Genomic DNA, 20,402 nt, shown 5'->3' with positions numbered 1-20,402 from the left:
TAAGGACCCCCGGCCCTGCTGGGGCCCTGTCTCTTAGGACCAGGCGAAGAAGGAAGCTAAGGGGGGGGGGGGCGTTTTGGTTTGTTTCGTTTTTCCTGAGGGGGAGCGATGATTGCAACGTACCGGAAGCGGTACCGAGGGAGGCCCGCGGGAGCGGCGGCGACGTGTCGCCTGTGCGGCGCTGGGAGCACTTCCCCAGGGTTCTGGGCTAGGAAGGCGGCGGCTGCGTGTCTCCTCACCCACCCTTGGCGGAGCCAGCGGGCCTGGCAGCGTGGGGCGGCGGCGGCGGCGGCGAAGGCCTGGGCTGGGAGCGTTGGCGGCCGGGGTCCCAGCCATGGCCGAGTCCGTGGAGCGGCTGCAGCGGCGGGTGGAGGAGCTGGAGCGGGAACTGGCACAGGAGAGGAGTCGGCGGGCCGTGGGGGGCGGCGACGGAGGAGGCGGCCGGGTCCGCATCGAGAAGATGAGCCCGGAGGTTGTGGACTCCAACCCCTACAGGTATTTGCGTTACGGGTGGGAGGCGGGCGAGGGCGTGAGGTCAAGGTCTGCGAGTGGTCAGGACCGAGGCGCGCTCCCTTCCTTCCCTGCTTACACGGCCTTCCACCTCCCTCTTCTTGCGCTGGGTCCTGCTCCCAAACGTGCAAGGCCAAGTCTCAGCAGTGGTGGAAAGATAGTCTTCCTCTTAAAACACACCCACCCACCCCCGAAACAATCAGCCATATGGTGCTGCTCTTGGGCCTGCTACGGATACGCGACCGGTTTCCTAATGCCCCTGTTAGTCTACCTCATTCTGCATAAAGCTGATAGTAATTAACTTTCAGAAGATGACATTAAATGTAATACCCACTCGCTAGTAAACCTCGAGTTTCATAAAGGCTTCTCAGTAGTTCAAAATTGGGGACGTGGTGGGGAGAGCAGGATTAGCTTTTTTAAAGCTGTTCGACTTGACCAGCCGTGTCCGGTCCTGTCCTTTCAGCGGGCTGAATGTAGTGCAGTGGTTATAAAAGTAAAGACTTTAGAGCCAGAGCGATCGGATTCAAATCCCAGCTCTTAGTAGCTGAGCAGCCATGGAAAATATTTCTGTATATAGTAGGGACCAGTGGTATCAGTGAAATCTTCAGATAATACCTGAAACTGAAAATCCAGAAGTAACAATGCTGGCAAGCTATTTAGAAATTTGTTAGTAACAGTTGAAAATGAGGAAGGAGAGGAATAGGAGAGTCGGGATCAGAAGCCTGCAGAATTTCCTAGCAAGCCTGGTAGAACTATTTGACTCTTTAAAGTGTAAATGAATGGGAAGTTTATGTATATGTACATAGATTTAATCATATATATATATATATGATTAAATCTATGTACATATATATGATTAAATCTATGTACATATATTAGTCTGTTTCATATATATGATACAGACTAATATGAATAACCAGGTAAAGTACCTCTTAAGAGTACTTGGCTGCAGTTGGTGCTTACTAAAAGCAGACATCTATATCCATTATGGGCAGAGACAGCTGATGTTAAACATTATTTACATATGCTAAGAAAGCACAGAAAAATGTTGAAATTTCACTTTGACTTATCTCCTCTGGACACGTAACATTTAAGTCAGTTGCTTCCATCTTGGCTGCACATTAGAGTATCTAGGAGCATTAAAAAAAAAAAAATCTTGTTGCACAGGCTACACATGGAAGGATATTCAGTGTTTTTTTAAAGCTGCCCAAGTGACTTAATTTCATCTGGTAAAAGCCAGCTGAAAGATTTCTCTTAAAGCATTAGTAGTGATTGAGTTTGTGTTTTTCTGTGATGATGTGTGTTTACCTATATCACAAATAAAAGATTGTAAACTTTAAAACATTCATTTTTTTTCTTTGTTTTAAGCCGCCTGATGGCATTGAAACGAATGGGAATTGTAAGCAACTATGAGGTATGGTAAACCTTTCCAAGTTTTTGAAGATGATTTCAGTAAATGAAAATAATTTCTGATGACATTTTGGATGAAAAGTAAACCAACAAATAATATAATTTTGCATTTCACAGAAAATCCGAACCTTTGCTGTAGCAATAGTAGGTGTTGGTGGAGTTGGTAGTGTGACTGCTGAAATGCTGACAAGATGTGGCATTGGTAAGGTAAAAACATTTCTCTTTGCCTATCACATAGGGAAGCTGCTCATTTCTGGAGTGAATCAGGTATAAATTAGGAATTTTTTTCATTAACTAATGGTTTATTGATTTGCACTGTCTTTATTCATACTATACTTTCTACCTACAGGAGTTAAGACACAACCCCACCCAAATGGAAACTGATACTAATGCTGATAAAACAAGGAATATTCAAAATTTTGTTCAGAGATTTTGTGTTTGGGATGATACATATTACAATTTGGGCTTAAATGTTTTAGATACAGAAGCTTAGGAGACAAGGCTGTTAAATTATTAGTGTGTGAAACACAGGCATCTAACAAATGTTTTCTAAACATGCTCTGTACAAGATGAACTAGAAAGCCATGTACCTTTTTTTTCAAAGAATAGTGGCCCTTTATTAACTTATTTAGAAGTATTTAAAAAAATTTATTGTAGTTGACATAGAGTATTAGTTTCAAGTCTACAACACAGTGAGTGATTTCAGCAGTTCTGTGCATTACTCAGTGCTCATAAGTACACTCACCACCTGTCACCATACAACATTATAACAGCGTTACTGACTATATTTCCTGTAAGGCTGTGCTCAGCCTTATAAAAGAAAAAAATCTTGTCATTCATGACAACATGGATGGTCCAGAGGGTATTATGCTAAGTGAAGTAAGAGAAAGACAAATACTGCATGATTTCACTTATATGTGGGATCTAAAAAACAAAACAAATGAACAAATGAAAAAACAGACTGTTAAGTGCAAAAAACAAACTGGTTGCTAGAGGGGAGGTGGGTGGGAAGATAGGTGAGATAAGTGAAGAGGATTAAGAGATAAAACTTGTAGTTAGAAAGTAAATATCCTTCTTACTCTTAAAATTGAAATGGAGGGGAGTCTGGGTGGCTCAGTGGGTTAAGCCGCTGCCTTCGGCTCAGGTCATGATCTCAGGGTCGTGGGATCGAGTCCCACATCGGGCTCTCTGCTCAGCAGGGAGCCTGCTTCCCCCTCTCTCTCTCTCTCTCTCTCTCTCTGCCTGCCTCTCCATCTACTTGTGATCTCTCTCTGTCAAATAAATAAATAAAATCTTTACAAAAAAAAATTGAAATGGAGAATACTCTAGATTTTTTTTTAATCCATACGTTTTTTCTTTCACTTTTTTCTAAAATTGATTAGGTTATGGGTAGGAAGGAGAGATAACCTTATACCAGTCTCAGATTTATAAAGCTAAAGTTTGTGATGTTTGATTCCTAATGGTTGAATGACAAAGCTTTCCACAATTGATTTCCACCTCTTTAATTTGTCATTTTGACAAAGCAAGCATTTTTCCCCCGCGAGAGAGGAGGAAGCAGGCTCCCTGCCGAACAGAGAGGCCAATGCGGGGCTGGATCCCAGGACCCAGGGATCATGACCTGAGCTGAAGGCAGAGGCTTAACCCACTGAGCCACCCAGGTGCCCCTTTCCCCATGAAGTTTATCGGTGCTTTTTAACATGTTGGTCTGCCACATGCCACAATTTTTTTTTTTTTTTGAAGATTTTATTTATTTGAGACAGTGCGTGCCTGAGCACGAGCAAGCTGGGAGTGGGGGCAGGGGCAGACAAGCAGACTCCGCAGTGAGCACAGAGTCCAGTGTGGGGCTTGATCTCAGGACCCTGAGATCATGACCTGAGCTGAAATCAAGATTCGGACACTTAACCAGCTGAGCCCCTCAGGTGCCTCCATGCTCCAAATTCTTAAAAGAAGTGGTTTTAAAGTTGGCCCTCATCAATACAGAAAAGGCAATACAAAAATAACTAAAAATGTTTATTAACATTTATAGTCTTTCAAGAAGCTTATAAAATCCAGTCAACAATTGCTTATAGTTGATGTAAGGACCGTGGCTGATTGGCCTGGCATAGTAGAGATCATGAAGATTATGGGTCTCAGGGTTGAGTGTGCTTCAGAATCACTTAGATGATTAAAACCTGATTGCCAGACCCTACCCCAGTGATTTTGATTCTTTAGTTTTTGAGTGGACCTAAGAATTTGTATTAAATCCCCAGGTGATTCTGATGTTCTGGGGGGATTTTTAAGAACTGCTGGATCCTTGCCACTCAGTCTGATGCCCAAAGTAGTAGCATCAGCATTATATGGGAGCTTGTTAGAAATAAATACTCCCAGGCCCTACCCTAGGTATACCAAATTAAGAATTTTAACAAAACTCCACATGATTCATATGCATATTAAAGTTAGGGCAGTGCCTCTATATTTCCAGCAAGCTCCCGGTGATACTGATGGTGCTAGTCCAGGCCACGTTTTGAGTAGCAAGACTGTAGAACGGTGGTTATTAAATATTGCTGTAATTAGAATCACCTGGGAAGTTCAACAAATTTTGATAATCCAGAATGGAATAGAATCAATCTTTGTGGATGGGACCCAGACATCAGTATTTTTTGAAAAACTCTCCTAGTGATCCAGTGTGCATTCAAGTTTATCAGTTAAGGATCTACATAGGTTAAGTTTCAGAACCTTTTCATTATGTAAAACAGATAAAGAAGAAGCTAATTTATGGTTAAATAGGGAAGTGGAGGATTGGAGAATCAGAGCCCACCTTTTACCCCTTCTGTGGTGTCCTGGATCACCAGATCTAGATTAGCTGCTTTATTTTACAGCTGAAGATACAAGCCTAAAAAGTGAGTGACAGAGCTACAACTCATACCTCCTATCCCCAAATTTGAGATTTCCTTAATTTATAAACCACCTATCAGGCTGGAGACTCAAATTTCATACTTGGCCTGACCTAATAAATACTGTCTACTGAGCTGAAATAAACTATATTTTGTTTTAAGTTGAGTCAGAAAATTATCATAGAGGGCAGACAGGGGTGATGTATTTTCTAGCAAGATAATAAGTTACCTGAGTTGTAGGTTGGATTAATTTTGTTACTGTTGTTAATAAGATCCCCCCACTTCTTTTTTATTCCTTTTTGTAAATTTTAGTGTGTGCAGGACAGTGTACCATAAGCCACAGCTCCCTTAACCGCTACTGTAGCCTTTGCCTCTGTGCTTGTCCTGCCCGGCCTTTTCCTCCTTTTTTTTTTTTTTTTTTTTTAAATCTAGAATGCTGAGAATTGTGTTAAAAAGTCACAGAATTTTAGATGAAGGAAGGGACTTTGGATACATTTGAGTGCAACCTCATAATTTCTTACTGATAAGAAATGGGATCTTTAAAAGGTGTATGTATGAGTGTTGAGTGTGAGAAATGCTGTTGTGCCTAAATATATAGAGAAGGAAACAACAATTAACTTACTGGTTAATAATTCTCTTTGGGGTGATATTTTAGCCAGGGCTAAGAATGGTGTCCTAGTCACAAAAGGAGTCATGTTATACTATAATTTTAAGTTAGGACATTTGTTATTTTAAAATTTCATTTATCTACTATGTTCTTGGCTTTTAGTAAACAATTAAAATGAAATGGAATTTCTCAGTGAATCATTTAGGGAGACAGTTAAGTGTTATGGTTCAGGTGCAGATGCTGGGTTGAGAATGCCTGAATTTGAATCCCATTGTCATGTATATTAGTTGAGTGGCTTTGGGGTGTGTGCCATAGTTGTCTCATTTATACCTATATGAGCACTAAATGAATTAATATAAGATACCTAGTGTTTTTGAGTTAGTTTGTATTATTACTGTCAAACTGTTAAACCCACCAAATGTGAAGTCCACTAATTTGTTCTCTGTTATTGTTATTTTTAGTTTATATTTTGATATGTTTTTCATCAGAATACCACTATTTTCATTTTAGTTGCTACTCTTTGACTATGACAAGGTGGAACTGGCCAATATGAATAGACTTTTCTTCCAGCCTCATCAAGCAGGATTAAGTAAAGTTCAAGCAGCAGAATATACTTTGAGGTAAATGGAATAACAGTTAAAGACTATATTTAGTGAAATCTTAGTTTGTGTATTTTGTATAAGTTAATGCATAAATTTGGGGTGTTTGGGTGGCTCAGTTGGTTAAGTGACTGTCTTTGGCTCAGGTCATGATCCTGGAGTCCCAGGATCAAGTCCCACATTGGGCTCCATGCTCAGCAGGGAGTCTGCTGCTCCCTCCGACCCTTTCCCCTCTTGTGCTCTCTCTCTCTTGCTTTTGCTCAAATAAATAAAATCTTTTAAAAAAAAAGTTAATGCATAGATTTTTCTCCATAAAAATTCAGGTTTTACTTCTACAAATTGTCTTACCTCTTGGAACGGGGTTGGCAACATTTTTCTGTATAGGGCTAGATAGTAAATATTTTAGGCTTTGAGGGCCAACTATGAAACTGCCCAGCTATGTAGTGGTAACAGCTGTAGGCAGTAGAAAAATGAATGAGCATGGCTGTGCTCCAATAAAACTTGGTTTATGGACTCTGAATTTTAAATTCCATATAATTTTAGCATGTTATGAAATACTGTCCTGTTCTGCCACCATGTGAAAAAGGAAAAATCATCTGTAGCTTGCGGACTTCATAAAAACAGGTGGTAGGTAAGATTTGCCCAAGGGCTATACTTTGCAACCCTTACTCTAAGAAGTTTCTTTGTGGCCTCAAACATACTTGCACTGAATTAAATAAGGAACAAAGAAGCTCTTTTGTCAGGCTAGGCTGTAGCAGACAGAGGTGATAAAGGCTTAATTCTGAGCACATGCATGGTGGGAACATTTCTGTAATCCTATAGTCGACACATTTTGAATGTCGTCCTTGAAGTGGGTCAAAGGAAATAGAAGAAGGATTTTCTTTGAATAGCTTGAATTCCATTTTTCTAACTCTGTTAAATGATCTTTTTCAGCTCTTTTTCTTGCTTTACTTACTATTCCCACTGTAGTTTAATAATTACTCCTTTTTCCTTCTTAGGAATATTAATCCTGATGTTCTTTTTGAAATACACAACTATAATATAACCACAGTAGAAAACTTTCAACATTTCATGGATAGAATAAGGTAAAATTTTATTTATGAATATTTTGCAATGTCCAGCTCAGTTAAACAAGTATCATTAGAAAATCTACTGATCTGTATGTAACTCAGTGAGATGGTAGATTTGATACATGTTTCTGTTTTTAAAATAGTTATTTTTATGTGACCTTTATATATTAAGAGCTCTGTAAAAAGTAAATATTGTCCAAAAAACAATAGTAGTAACAATAAAAAACCAAACCCTGTTAAAATGATAGAAAAACTGATCTTCAACTATAAGTTCTGTGTTCTAGATTATATTTCTTTGTGAAAGTGGTTTTCTGCAGACAGTTGTAACACTACTGAGATACTGAATTATATTCAGTTTTTATTACATTTACATTTGGAGTGAAACCTGAATAAAGTCTGAAAGCTGATAAGGCAATTGTAACTTCTGTGAATAGACCTTATACTTTTTGTGCCAGGCAAAGTACTGTAATATCATTGATACTCATATTAGTCACTCAATACATACTAGATCTTTAATATTAAATACTATGTCGTAATTATACTCAAACATTTACTGAAAGAATAAGTGTGTGCCTGAAGAAATACAGTCTAACTAGAGTGTATTTTGTGTCCTGATTTTTTTTTTTTTTTCCCAAATAAAATTTATTTTCTTTACCTAGTAATGGTGGATTAGAAGAGGGAAAACCTGTTGACCTAGTTCTTAGCTGTGTGGACAATTTTGAAGCCCGGATGACAATAAATACAGTAAGTATCCCTATTGTATAAGAAGTTACACTCATGGGCTTATCCATTTTTTTTTTTTTTTTGGTATAGTTCTGCATTTAAGAATAGTTCTGCATTTAAACCTTCATGTAATATGTTTTGTTAATTTTTAATTATTTCTTACCCTACTTTTGAAATACTAATAACTCTGGGATATGTCTAGCCTTGCTGGTATGGCTTCTGTTTCAGTATCCTATTCTCTCTTATGCCAGTAGAGGCAACTATAACATTGCAGATACTTCTGATACATAATTTTTAAAATAAGTGACAGTCTTAAAATGTCTCTAACTCTGTTAGCATTGGTTTTAACGTTTGTTAAGTAAAGATAGAAATATGTATAAACTGCCTACAAATCTGGTTTCTCAGAGATAAAATTCTTTGAAATACCATGTTTTCAGTTTTTTCAAAAGATATTTTGCAGTTTTTGTTGCTGAAATTATTTTAGAAAAATGAATTTTTTACCTTAATAAGAAAGATGTATTAGACAATAAGCCTAATAGTTGAATATAGTTAAATAAATATTTATTGGGTATTTACTTAAATGCTGTCTGTTTACTTTTTAAATAAAGTGGCATTTGCCAAGGAATTCCAATATTCGTAACTTTCCTCTTTTGAAAAATTAAAAAAAACCCTTGGTAATCCATTTAATTAAATCCCAATTTTTGATGAAAAAAACTTATAGTAAATTACTTCTTTTTATGTTCTTATGTTTTCATCTGTTTCTACCAAGGCTTGTAATGAACTTGGGCAAACATGGATGGAGTCTGGGGTCAGTGAAAATGCAGTTTCAGGGCATATACAGCTCATAATTCCTGGAGAATCTGCTTGTTTTGCGGTAGGTTTGATTCATTTTGGCTTATTTTTTTCACTATTAAGTACTAGAGTTCCAAGGGGTATTCAAAAATGTATTCAGAGAAAAACTTCGAATGCGATGGAATACTATTTTGAGCATGTTACACTTTTCTCCTTTTGTTTTGAAATATATTTTCTTTCATTCTTTTTCATGTAGTGTGCTCCACCACTTGTAGTTGCTGCAAATATTGATGAAAAGACTCTGAAACGAGAAGGTGTTTGTGCAGCCAGTCTTCCTACCACAATGGGAGTGGTTGCTGGGATCTTAGTACAAAATGTGTTAAAGTGAGTGAGGGCTAATTTTTCTGAATAGTCTTGTTTGTTTTTGATAAAAATATGTTTCAGAAAGCATTTCAAATATTGGAGTTACCAGCTAAGTATTTATTTTTTTAAAAATCTAGTTTCAAGTATATGTAAGTTTTTAAATATATGTATAATACATATGTACTTTAATTTACATACATATCCTAGTATATCTAATTTAAATATAAGCATACATATTAATACACATATGTCACTATGTATTTGTAATAGTTCATGTTAAATGGTACAGTGGAACTGGTGTATTTATATATGAAGTATTAACCAAATGATTTAAATCTCTGCGGTTTTGACCAAAGGGCATAAACACACTTTCTTACTTAATTCTTACTAAAAATAATATGAATGTGATTAAATATTAATAAGGATAATATCTCTGCTAGCCAAAAACAGATATTCAGCAACCACACCATCTAAACTATAGGAATAAAGGAGGGCAAAGATTTCTTTGCAGCTAAAATTAATTTCAAAAGGTTTTTGAACCAACTCACACTTTATAAAAAGCAGAACCCCTTTAAGGGTTCTCTATCTCAGGCCATTTTTTTCCCTCACTTTACAGCTTTAGAAAGCTTTTTTATGTTTCCTAACCCTCAAGTGTAATAAGAACAAATTGCAGCATGATATAGAGAGGTACCCTGATACCAGAACCATAAGCTACCAACAAAAAAAATTGTAAAAAGCATACATGAGAACTCTCCAGGCAGCTGTCTAGGGCTAGTTCATAGAATTAAACTTCACAACTGTGCAAACTGTATAAACTTCAGTAGGCCCTATCTAAAAACGTTTTACAGTATGCTACAAAAAACGGGGGGGGGAATCATGGTTATAAACTATTCTGTTAAGGATATGTCATATTTAGTCAGCCCCTTATTGATGGACATTAAAGTTATTTACAGATTTTTTTGCTTCTGTTAATGCTGCAAACAACATCTTACATATATTTTTGTATAGTAGATTTTTATAGATACAGATTTTTAGAGGTGGAATTTCTGAGTTTATGCAGTATTTGACAGTATTAAATTTCTCTTTCAAAAATACACATTTCTATCATAGTGTAGGAATACCTGGTTCACCCACACTAGTTGACAACATTTGGTATCATTAGACTTCTTAATCTTTCTTAATATGATGGGTGAAAAAGGGTATCTCATTTTAATTTTCAGTTGTTTATGGAAAGGGGTAAGCACTTATATTTTTCTGTGAATTGTCCGCTTCATATCATTTGGTCAGTTTTCTGTCTTTTAAAATGTTTTTTTTTTTTTATTTATTTGATAGAGACGAGGGAATACAAGCAGGGGGAGTGGGAGGAGAAAAGCAGGCTCCTCACTGAGGAGTCTGATGTGGGGCTCGGTCCTAGGACCCTGAGATCATGACCTGAGCCAAAGGCAGATGCTTAACTTCTGAGCCACCCAGGCTCCCAGTTTTTTATCTTGTTATATATTAACATTCATTGCAAATATTTTTCCTTTTGTAATTATTTTGTATGTGATTTTTTCCCCCCCTCTTCATATAAGCTTCTAAAAGGAATTAGATTTGACTAGTAGGGAGCACAAGGGCACACTGGAAATGTTCTGTTTTTGATCTGGTAGTGATTACATGGGTGAAGACTTGGACAATTTCAGTGAGCTGTACATTTAAGATTGTAAACTTTAAATTGTGTATAAAAACTTCTAAAAAGTAGTTAGATTTAGTACCATATCTCAGGAATTCTTCACTTTGACATCAGTACTTAAAGTACCATTTTGTTAGAAAAATCATTAAGTACTTCAATACCATTTCTTAAAAATTCAGTTATTTCTAATACTTTTATGGTTTATTTAAGTGTGCTTTGATTTGTTTTTCTAGGTTTCTGTTAAATTTTGGTACTGTTAGTTTTTACCTTGGATATAATGCAATGCAGGACTTTTTTCCTACCATGTCCATGAAACCAAATCCTCAGTGTGATGACAGAAATTGCAGGAAGCAGCAGGAAGAATATAAGGTATACATCCATCCATCAGAATATATGAGAGTTTATATTATTTGGATAATAATTGAAAACAGTTACTTAGATTTGGAATATAAGATAAATGGATTCTGGATTTTGAAGGTTTTATTTATTGTATCTCTAAGTTAGAAATGTTAGTAAAAAATTCACCATGTTTCAAAAGTGAAAAATCTCTCTGAAGTTCGTTCTTGTTTTTGGTAAAGTAAAAAGCCTGTCTGAATTCTTGCTCAACGCTTCAAAGGCCTGAGAGTACGAACACTTTGATACTATTTGATTTCTACAGAAAAAGGTAGCAGCACTGCCCAAACAGGAGGCTGCTCCAGAAGAGGAAGAGATTATACATGAAGATAATGAATGGGGTAGGAATTCTTTCATGAATTGAAATGGCAGTGTCAAATCTCTTATGGGAGGAGATATAATTTTAATTACACAGATTTGAGTTAATTATTGCTTAAGTTGCTTGAAAACTGTTATCATATTTAACTTTATAGGTATTGAGTTGGTATCCGAGGTTTCAGAAGAGGAACTGAAAAATTCTTCAGGTCCAGTTCCTGACTTACCTGACGGAATTACAGTGGCATACACAATTCCCAAAAAGGTATGCTCAAAATCTGGTTTATCATAAGTATATGTTACATAAGAGAAAATCTTTACTTATCTTCTTTCATCTTCATCCTATTTTATAATGCAAATGCAATATTTACTATTTTAGATATTTTACACTATGGGCATTAAGATGTGTAAGAGAAGGTGTTCAGTGTTGATGTGGAAATAGGCACAGTGCCTTTTTTAAAGGTATTTATTTATTTATTTGACAGAGAGAGACACAGTGAGAGAGGGAACACAGCAGGGGGAGTGGGAGATGGAGAAGTGCTGAGCAGTGAGCCCAACGGGCACATGGCCTTTTAAACTGAAACACAGACCTAAAATAGTATTCCTGACTCATGAATGGATCAGATACAGTAGATTTTGATTAAATGAAGATAATATTTTTGTATATTGATCATTTTAGCTGTAATACCATTTTAAAAATACCACTGCAGTAGAGATCTCAAGAATATTGAAATTATGGCCTTGTAAATCAAAAGATTGGTGGGGAATGTAAAGGATTTTGTCTGTCCTAAAAATTAGAAGGCATCTTTCTTAAAGTTTACTTTGTGAACTACTTGAACATGGTTAAAACTTAGTGATTATATATTCCTAAGCATCACAAATTTTATATGGTTATTTTTTTCACTATGTTTCCCTCATTTGTTGATAGCAAGAAGATTCTGTAGCTGAAGTAACTGTGGAAGATTCTGGTGAAAGCTTGGAAGACCTTATGGCCAAGATGAAGAATATGTAGATAATGGACTGACCTATATTTTATTTCCTGAGTTAAGCCTATACCCTTGCAATTAAAAAAAAAAAAAAAACATTTAAAAACTGAGAAAGCTTAGGGCAAGATTACTTGATATATAATCTTCATAGAATTGTTACACTTTTTGAAAATAGTGTTGTTTGTCCCTTTTTCTCTTTAACTAAATCCATAACTCCTAAAACTCATGTTTCAATCTAGTTAAAACTTGAAAACCCAGCCACTGAAATACTTTGCCCTTTTGGGAGGGGTTGGAAGAAAGGATCGATATGATGTTCTATTTGTTCTCCTTCCAGTAATCCTTTGTGGTCTGTGGCCCAAGACCATGGATAATAAAGTAGTATGTGGTTCTCAAATATAGGGAAAGGACAGGAGGTACAATCAATTGATTAGAGCTAGCAGATATCTACTCATTTTATGTAGAATCCCTCTCTATAAGAAAACTGTCCACTGTTATTAACTTGGCCAACAATGAATTTAAAATAGTTAATCTATAAAATAAAAAATATCCTCTCAAATGTTAACCTAAATACAAGCTAAAATGTAGTCATCGGAAAAGTTTGTAAATCTGTGAATTCAAAACAAGACAAAGGCAAATAAAAGTAAGCTTTCTTCATGGATTAATAAAGGTACTTTCAGGAAGTAAAAATTATATTTCTGTACTAACCAAGGAACAGAACTCCTTGCATGAGTAGAACATATATCTGGAGTCACTGCACTTTATTGAGGAGCAAGGAGTACATGTAGTTTAAGATTATCTAGATTATACCTGTCATATGGGCTACCTTCTGAGTACTTCATTTAAATTTGATTCTCTAGAGATAGTTGTCCTGTATTGGCATAAAAGAGACCTAAATTACCTCGATAATGACTGACATGTATTTATTCACTGGAAGAGTATCATTTACCCTGATCATGGCCACTAAATTATAAATTGATAAATTGGTTTTCTCTAAATGAAATACAAATAATGAAAGCTTAGAGAGCCTTAGTTAAATTTCCAATGGTTTGGAGACCAATGAAAAATACGCATATGTAACCAGTATCAGTAGAATGTTACTATACTATGCTAATCTACTTTGATTTTTTTACTTGAAGATATGAATGATTAAATCGTATCTCTAGGGAAGAAATGTTAGTACAAAATGAAAAATGCAATTTCCACTTATAAATTTCTAAAGTCTGATTTCAGAAAGTCCCAAATATCAAATATGTTCAGTATATTTGCTTTGAGATTGTAGAATCATATAGTGATTCTTCTGTTTAGAATAAGGTTAGGAGGGGCGCCTGGGTGGCTCAGTGGGTTAAAGCCTCTGCCTTCAGCTCGGGTCATGATCCCCGGGTCCTGGGATCGAGCCCCACATTGGGCTCTCTGCTCAGTAGGGAGCCTGCTTCCCTTCCTCTCTCTCTCTGCCTGCCTCTCTGCCTACTTGTATTCTGTCAAATAAATAAAATGTTTAAAAAAAAAAAAATAAGGTTAGGAAAGGAAGGGAGTGGTAGCCTTGAAACTTATGTTGCCTTGGTAGGTCATTTGCCATTAAAAAAATTAGTGAATTCATCTGTAAAACATTTTTTTCCTAGTTATGGGAGATATTTTGAACTTCAGAAAAAAAATGTAGTCTTTCTAAAAATAATCCCATTCCTTTGGAACATCTGGTATACTGATTCAGTCAGGCTTTGCTTACAAATTTTTTTTTCTTTTTTTTTTTTAAGTAAGCTCCATACCCAGCATGGAGCCCAACACGGGGCTTCAACTCACAACTATGCTTTGCTTATAATTTAAAGATTGTATAGTTTGATAAAGTATAATAGCCAGAACTTACCCTTGTTCTGCTCAACATGGCATTCATTGTGCACTGTTGGTGTCTTAACACTGTACCAACTATTTTTACCTAAGTTATCTAATTTGTCTAATGTCTTCCATTAAAAAATAGTTGGATGATTTACCAGGAAAAAAATCTGGTAACAGGTATCTTTTGCTACCTGGAGTGCTCTCTTGGCAGTCTGTATGCCATGGGGGAAAAAAAAATATATATATATATACATATAAATATATATATATATATATATGTATATATACATATATATATAAATAATGTATACACACACACACACACACACACACACACAGTGTGGCCGATTTTGGGAAATTAATTATCACCAAGTTTTACATTACTAAATAAACCCCTAGTGCTTGACCATATTTTTAAACACTATCTAAAGTGAAAGAAGGAAACACACTCCCCAAATTGCCATAGCACAAAGGCTCTAAATTACAGTAAAACAGTATGTTCAGGTTTAACCCCTTCCCCATTGTGAATGGGAAGTTAATTTATGTATCACTTAAATGTTTTATGTAGTGAAAAAATGTATCCTAGGTTTTCTCACATAGAAACACTCCTTGAGGGACGCCTGGGTGGCTCAGTTGGTTAAGCGGCTGCCTTCGGCTCAGGTCATGATCCCAGCGTCCTGGGATCGAGTCCCACATCGGGCTCCTTGCTCGGCGGGGAGCCTGCTTCTCCCTCTGCCTCTGCCTGCCTCTCTGTCTGCCTGTGCTTGCTCACTCTCTCTCCCTCTGTCTCTGACAAATAAATAAATAAAATCTTAAAAAAAAAAAACAAACCACTCCTTGAATACCTACAAACACATTGATCAACACAAAAAGATAACAAAAAAAAAGATAATAACCATTTAAGAATATTAAGGAAGCTTTAACCCTCCAATTGCATTTTTCCCCATACTTCTCTTTCTGTAAGGTATTAATGAAAATTAACCATAACTAACATTGTTTTCTACCAATTCAGATGTAACTGAGTTGACTGAAAGCTGCCTTTTTCATCAGGAAGGTGTTAATCAATATGAACATACTTCTATTTGAGAACTCAAATACAAAGAGATGTGTGTCCCAGATTTTTTTTTTTTTTTTCTCAAAGATTTTGTTAGAAAACATGAGCTGGGTGAGGAGAAGAGGGAGAAGTGGACTGTAGGGAGCCCAGGGCTTGATCCCAGGACTCTAGGACCATGACCTGAGCTGAAGGCAGATGCTTAACCAACTGAGCCATCCAGGTGCCCCTATTTTTAGCCTTTTTTTTTTCTTTAAAGATTTTATTTATTTGACAGAGATCACAGTAGGCAGAGGGCAGGGTGGGGGGGGAAGCAGGCTCCCCACTGAGCAGAAAGCCTGATGTGGGGCTGGATCCCAGGACTCTGGGATCATGACCTGAGCCAAAGACAGAGGCTTTAACCCTCTGAGCCACCCAGGCACCCTAATTACATATTTTTAATAAAGAACTGTCATGAGATGAATTTTGCTGACAGTGGGGTATAGCTTTTTAAGTAGACATTTAACATGAAAACATTTGAGTTGGTAGTACATTAAGTAGTAAGATCAGAATATAGCTGTCAAAAGTATAAATTTCGTGAAATATGTGCAGTTATCAAGCCCCAACAGTAATTAATGAATTTTTACCATAAATCACTTTGAATACTGTTATGTTTGCACTTAACGTTTTTCAAGTCCAGATTTTTGGGAACAAAAAATAAATGCCTATTATTTTCTCTGGTTTTTCACTTTTTCAGGGTTCTTCTAGAATATTAATCTCATTATTTCCTAAAGCAGTTTCTAAAGGCATTAAACTTAGTAGACTACTTATAATGTATTAAATTACTATACTACCAGATAATAAAATTTTAAACTTTAGTAGCTTAATTCTGAAATCACTGTATGTTAATTTTTGAGTTTAATTACTTTGTGCCTTTCATAGCTGGCAAACCCAAAAAGATGTACTATGGTCATGTTTAATCTTTTTTCCTTTTGAACTTATCTCAAAAGGGGAAGACGATGCTCATTTTATAAGCTCCTGCCAAATTTCTTCTAAGTCACCACTGTAGTGCCTTAAAATCAGACCATTGCTTCTCAAACTTAGGTGCATGTGAATCACCTGGGGATCCAGCCAAATTGCAGATTCTGATTTAGTAGGTCTGAGGAGAGGCTCTAGAGTCTTAATTTTTCACAAGCTCCCAGGTGGTACTGATGATTCTGGTTCATGGACCACCCTCTGTGTAGCTAAGGCTTACATAACATTAACCAAAACCCTATAAAGTCACCAAAACTTAATTTGAGCAAATTACTCTGAGTATGGACAACATGCAAGTATTTTTTGCAATGTTTGAAGTATTTATTAATTCTCTAACTACAGCTCTCTTGTATAAACTGAAGTGGGGAAAAACCTTTAAATTGCGCTTTTATTTTAAAATGGCCAGGTATGGTTATTTTATCTTTCACCTTTATAATTAATATGTTGGAATCTTACAGGTATTAGAATTGAAGATTTTATTACATATAAATACATAAAGGGTGCAAAACCAAAAGTGGCAATATTTGTAAAACATTTCATTTTCATATAAAATAAACTAATCTGAATTTGAGATAAATGAAGAGATTTAGGGCATTTAAGAAAGGAGAGGAGACTGTCATGTCCCTATTTTGGGGAAGGTCAAAGAATGCTAAGAGCTTGACTTATTGCATTAATAACTTCAGATTATGCAGATACATATAACACAGCAGAACAATGTAGAGAGAGTGGAAAGCAGAGGGCTTAGCCCAGTCTGCTCATGGAAAAGGTAGAATTTTTAAAAATGTAGCAGAGACAACTGTTACTAGTTCATTTCACAGAAAACAATTCAAACCTTTCATAAACATTATCCCTTTATTCCTTGAAACTTTTCTTTGAGGTAGAGATTTGGGCCAGACTACCGTTGAAAAGCACAACCAGGAATGGTGAGGCCAACATAGCTCTTGAGAGATGGAAGAATTATAGAATTGAACTTGTTTTCATAGCTATGCCAGGTCTTGTTGAACAGAGAACAACCACTCTTCATGATCAGTTGCGTCATTTTAGGGTTCTAATGTGTCCATATCCATGGATATAAAAAATTAGTTAATTCTTTTAAGCAGCTAATACACAATCAAGACTCAAACTTCAATGTAGTCTTATGCAATTTCACTCAAATATCAGTTAAGTCACACAAACTCAAAATTCTTTGTTTTAAATTCTTATCTTCCAAATGTTTCTTAATTATTTAATCCTAAGGTGCATTTACAATGAATTGTAATTGCTATTACCTCTGTCCTTGAAGGAAAACATTAGGAGAATGGGTTGTTTTTAAGCTAAATGTGTCTCCACTTGAGGAGTGTCGGGAAGGAGCTTTTCCACCCAAAAGTGACGTTTCTGCTTCTTTTATTTCCATCGCCCTTTTGTATAATTCAGCAGCTTTTTCAAAATCCCCTTCTTCATAGCTTTGAGAGAAAAAATTTGTTAAAATGAAAATATACCCTCTTAAATTGAAATGACCTTATAGGGGGGCGCCTGGGTGGCTCCGTGGGTTAAAGCCTCTGCCTCCGGCTCAGGTCATGATCTCAGGGTCCTGGGATTGAGTCCTGCATCAGGCTCTCTGCTCAGCGGGGAGCCTGCTTCCCCCCTACCCCTGCCCCTGCCTGTCTCTGCCTACTTGTGATCTCTGTCAAATTAAAAAAAAAAAAAATGACCTTATAGGATACAGAATAACAAGTTGTGAATAATTCCCCATTTTCTCCTATTTCCAGTGTGTGCATTCACTCAGGCAGACCTGTAAAAGAATTCCCAGACTCTTCTATCTGAACTGCTAACGTGTATCTTAGTGCCTCATACATACACCATTAAGACCATGTTGTAATGGATGCAGTGGACTGCTAATGGAAAGTCTCTGCATCCAGAGATACACAAACAAAGACAAAGCAAAATCAACATGCACTTTTTTTCAGAGAGAGAGAAAAGTGTGCACACAGGGTTGGGGGGGTAGGAGCAGAGGGGAAGAGAGAATCTTGAACAGGCTCCAGGCCCAGTGTGGAGCCCAGTGCAGGGTTTGACCAGGGCGCAGTCTCACAGCCCTGAGATCATGACCTGAGCCAAAACCAAGAATCAGATGCATAACTACTGAGCTACCTAAGACCCCCAAATCAACATCCACTTAATGGTAAATTAATTTTTGAGGACAGTACATTGCCCACATTACCCCCAGAACCAGTTAGCCGCAAATGTAAATCATCTTTTCACTATTTACATGATACATTCCTCTACAAAACAGATTATGCAACATTGATTTCACTTCTGGATACCACTTTAGTATCTTGAAGTAAATCAACACAAAACAACCCCTTCCCCTCTTCCAAGAAAAAACAACTAGCATTAAATATTGTGTTCTGTGATAAGTCAAATTAAAGCTGTTCTAAAATGGGGTTTGGCTGTTATCAGGAAGCTGAAAAAATTCTTACCTAAGCACGGCTAAATTTTTTAATGTTTCTCCAACTCGAGGATGCATCCGACCCAGGCTGTCTTCATAAATCTTTAATGCTCTTTCATATAATGGCAAGGCTTCGATGTGTTTTTTCTTATTAAAAAAAGCAGTGATATTCACTTGAACACACTGAGTTGCTGAAATTACTATTAACATTCTAGACTAAGCTGATCTACTGGGGTAAGCCCCTTTAAAAAGTTAATATCCTCCTACAGATTAAAAATTTATTACTAATCATCATGGTAGAAGCATATAATAGAAAGTCAGAAACCTAAGTTTTAGACCCAGCTTGGTGACTACTGACCTGAATCCAATAATATAAGCAAAAACCTGTTTCCTTATTGCTCAGTGGGTTTATGTGCTTTTCACCTATCATGGGCAAATGCAACAGCTTAAAGATAGTATTAGACGTAGAAAGGTATGAGTCTCCAGGATTAAAAATGAAACTTATGCAATGAACTAAATAAATACTCAGTGTTTTACACTAAGAGGAAGGGACCATCTTACAAATCTAACTTCAATAATTTCTCAAATACGAAAGGAAGCATTAGTAATCTTAAATTTTCTTCAGTTACTTTTACTGTGCCACATCTATTTCATGTTTATATTTCATACCTTAAAATCATTCATAAAGAGTTATTAATATGTGGGAACTTACCATTTGGCTATAGAGAACAGCTAAGTTCACCAGGGCAGTAGCTACACTGGGGTGCTTTGGGCCAAAGGATTTCTGCCGAATTTCAACAGCCAGCTCATACAAAGGTACAGCCTTGTCAAGTTTCCCCTAAAAAACAAAAGCGAAATCTAACAAAAATATTAAAATAATAAATACTATCTGATCAAATATTTTCCCATAAATAAAGTTTTCTATTAGTAATTTTGAGGAAAAAATTTCAGAAATAATCTTCTCACACTTTAATGGTTCAGTTTATAGATAACTGAAATCTAATGGGATATGTATAAAGCTACATTGAATGTAAAAATACTTTGATAATTCAGAAAGCCTTTTATAAAGCTTACCCAGTATCACTCAGTTCCCAGTGAAGTAAAAATATGCCAGTAGAATGTTTGCTACTGTATATAATTTAGATACCACATCAAAAATAAAATCTCATTTCCTACCAAATCCCTTCAAGATTCTTCTAGAGAGAGAGATGCTGAATCAACTGAGCCACCATGGTGGTCCTCTAATTATTTCTTTTTCACTTGAAAGTTGGGCAAAAGGATGCCTGGGTGGCTCAGTTGGTTAAGCGGCTGCCTTTGGCTCAGGTCATGATCCCAGGGTCCTGGGATCAAGTCCTGCATTGGGGTCCTTGCTCAGCAGGGAGCTGTTTCTCTCTTTTCCTCTGCCTGCCACTCTGCCTGCTTGCACGCTTGCTCTGACGAATAAATAAATAAATAAAAATCTTAAAAAAAAAAAAAAAAGTTGGGCAGAAATAGCAACAATGCATTGTTCTTACTAAAGCATTAACTTCAGGGCCAGGTTGACCAGCAAGGGTCTCACAAAGTCTAAAGATAGTCTAGTCTATGTAGCTCTCTAACTGCATGAAATGAAATGAAATCAGACTTCTCCGGCATTTTTTTTTTTTAAGAACAGCTACAAAAATTCCAAAAATCACTTAAGCTAGAACCCTAGGGAAAAGAATGGTTACATTTCATTATAGGGAAAGAAAAGAAACTGTGAAATTTATTTATTTTTAAAGATTTTATTTATTTAT

General features: G+C 36.5%; 2 protein-coding genes and 1 long non-coding RNA gene across 6 annotated transcripts in view; 2 read left to right on the top strand and 1 right to left on the bottom strand.

Moving 5' to 3' along the window:
• Positions 1 to 126: 126 nt before the first annotated feature.
• On the top strand, positions 127 to 12,872 carry UBA5 (ubiquitin like modifier activating enzyme 5). Of its 2 annotated transcripts, XM_032869690.1 has the most exons (12): positions 127 to 495; positions 1,879 to 1,924; positions 2,038 to 2,127; positions 5,911 to 6,020; positions 6,998 to 7,084; positions 7,729 to 7,813; positions 8,562 to 8,666; positions 8,841 to 8,968; positions 10,850 to 10,985; positions 11,275 to 11,350; positions 11,483 to 11,589; positions 12,253 to 12,872. In XM_032869690.1, exons 1-12 carry the CDS (start codon positions 335 to 337, stop codon positions 12,334 to 12,336), a joined length of 1,215 nt encoding a protein of 404 aa, XP_032725581.1. In that variant the 5' UTR covers positions 127 to 334; the 3' UTR covers positions 12,337 to 12,872. The 2 variants fall into 2 exon arrangements, with proteins under 2 accessions (XP_032725581.1, XP_032725582.1); XM_032869691.1 differs by lacking the exons at positions 127 to 495; positions 1,879 to 1,924 and having other exon boundaries at positions 2,043 to 2,122.
• A 300-nt stretch (positions 12,873 to 13,172) lies between these two features.
• On the top strand, positions 13,173 to 13,906 carry LOC116874746. Its single transcript, XR_004384055.1, has 2 exons — positions 13,173 to 13,621; positions 13,825 to 13,906. It is a non-coding gene; the product is annotated as an uncharacterized LOC116874746 (long non-coding RNA).
• Positions 13,907 to 16,617: 2,711 nt separating this feature from the next.
• Positions 16,618 to 20,402, bottom strand: part of NPHP3 (nephrocystin 3) — a 54,806-nt gene continuing 51,021 nt past the window's right edge. For 2 of the 3 annotated variants that reach the window (XM_032869685.1, XM_032869686.1), the window contains 4 exons: positions 19,343 to 19,468; positions 18,662 to 18,777; positions 17,474 to 17,647; positions 16,618 to 17,253 (listed from right to left, as the gene is read on the bottom strand). In XM_032869685.1, the coding sequence (XP_032725576.1) occupies positions 17,241 to 17,253; positions 17,474 to 17,647; positions 18,662 to 18,777; positions 19,343 to 19,468 (429 nt within the window). In that variant the 3' untranslated portion in view covers positions 16,618 to 17,240. Of the gene's footprint in view, positions 17,254 to 17,387; positions 17,648 to 18,661; positions 18,778 to 19,342; positions 19,469 to 20,402 lie in introns of those variants that run through there. The other variant, XM_032869687.1, reaches the window with a different exon arrangement.

The sequence above is a fragment of the Lontra canadensis genome, unplaced genomic scaffold (genome assembly GCF_010015895.1).
Source record: "Lontra canadensis isolate GAN:19392208 unplaced genomic scaffold, GSC_riverotter_1.0 scaffold38, whole genome shotgun sequence".
Lineage (NCBI taxonomy): Eukaryota > Metazoa > Chordata > Mammalia > Carnivora > Mustelidae > Lontra > Lontra canadensis.
Note: the sequence above shows the minus strand (reverse complement) of the source record. Positions and strands in the feature narration are given on the sequence as shown.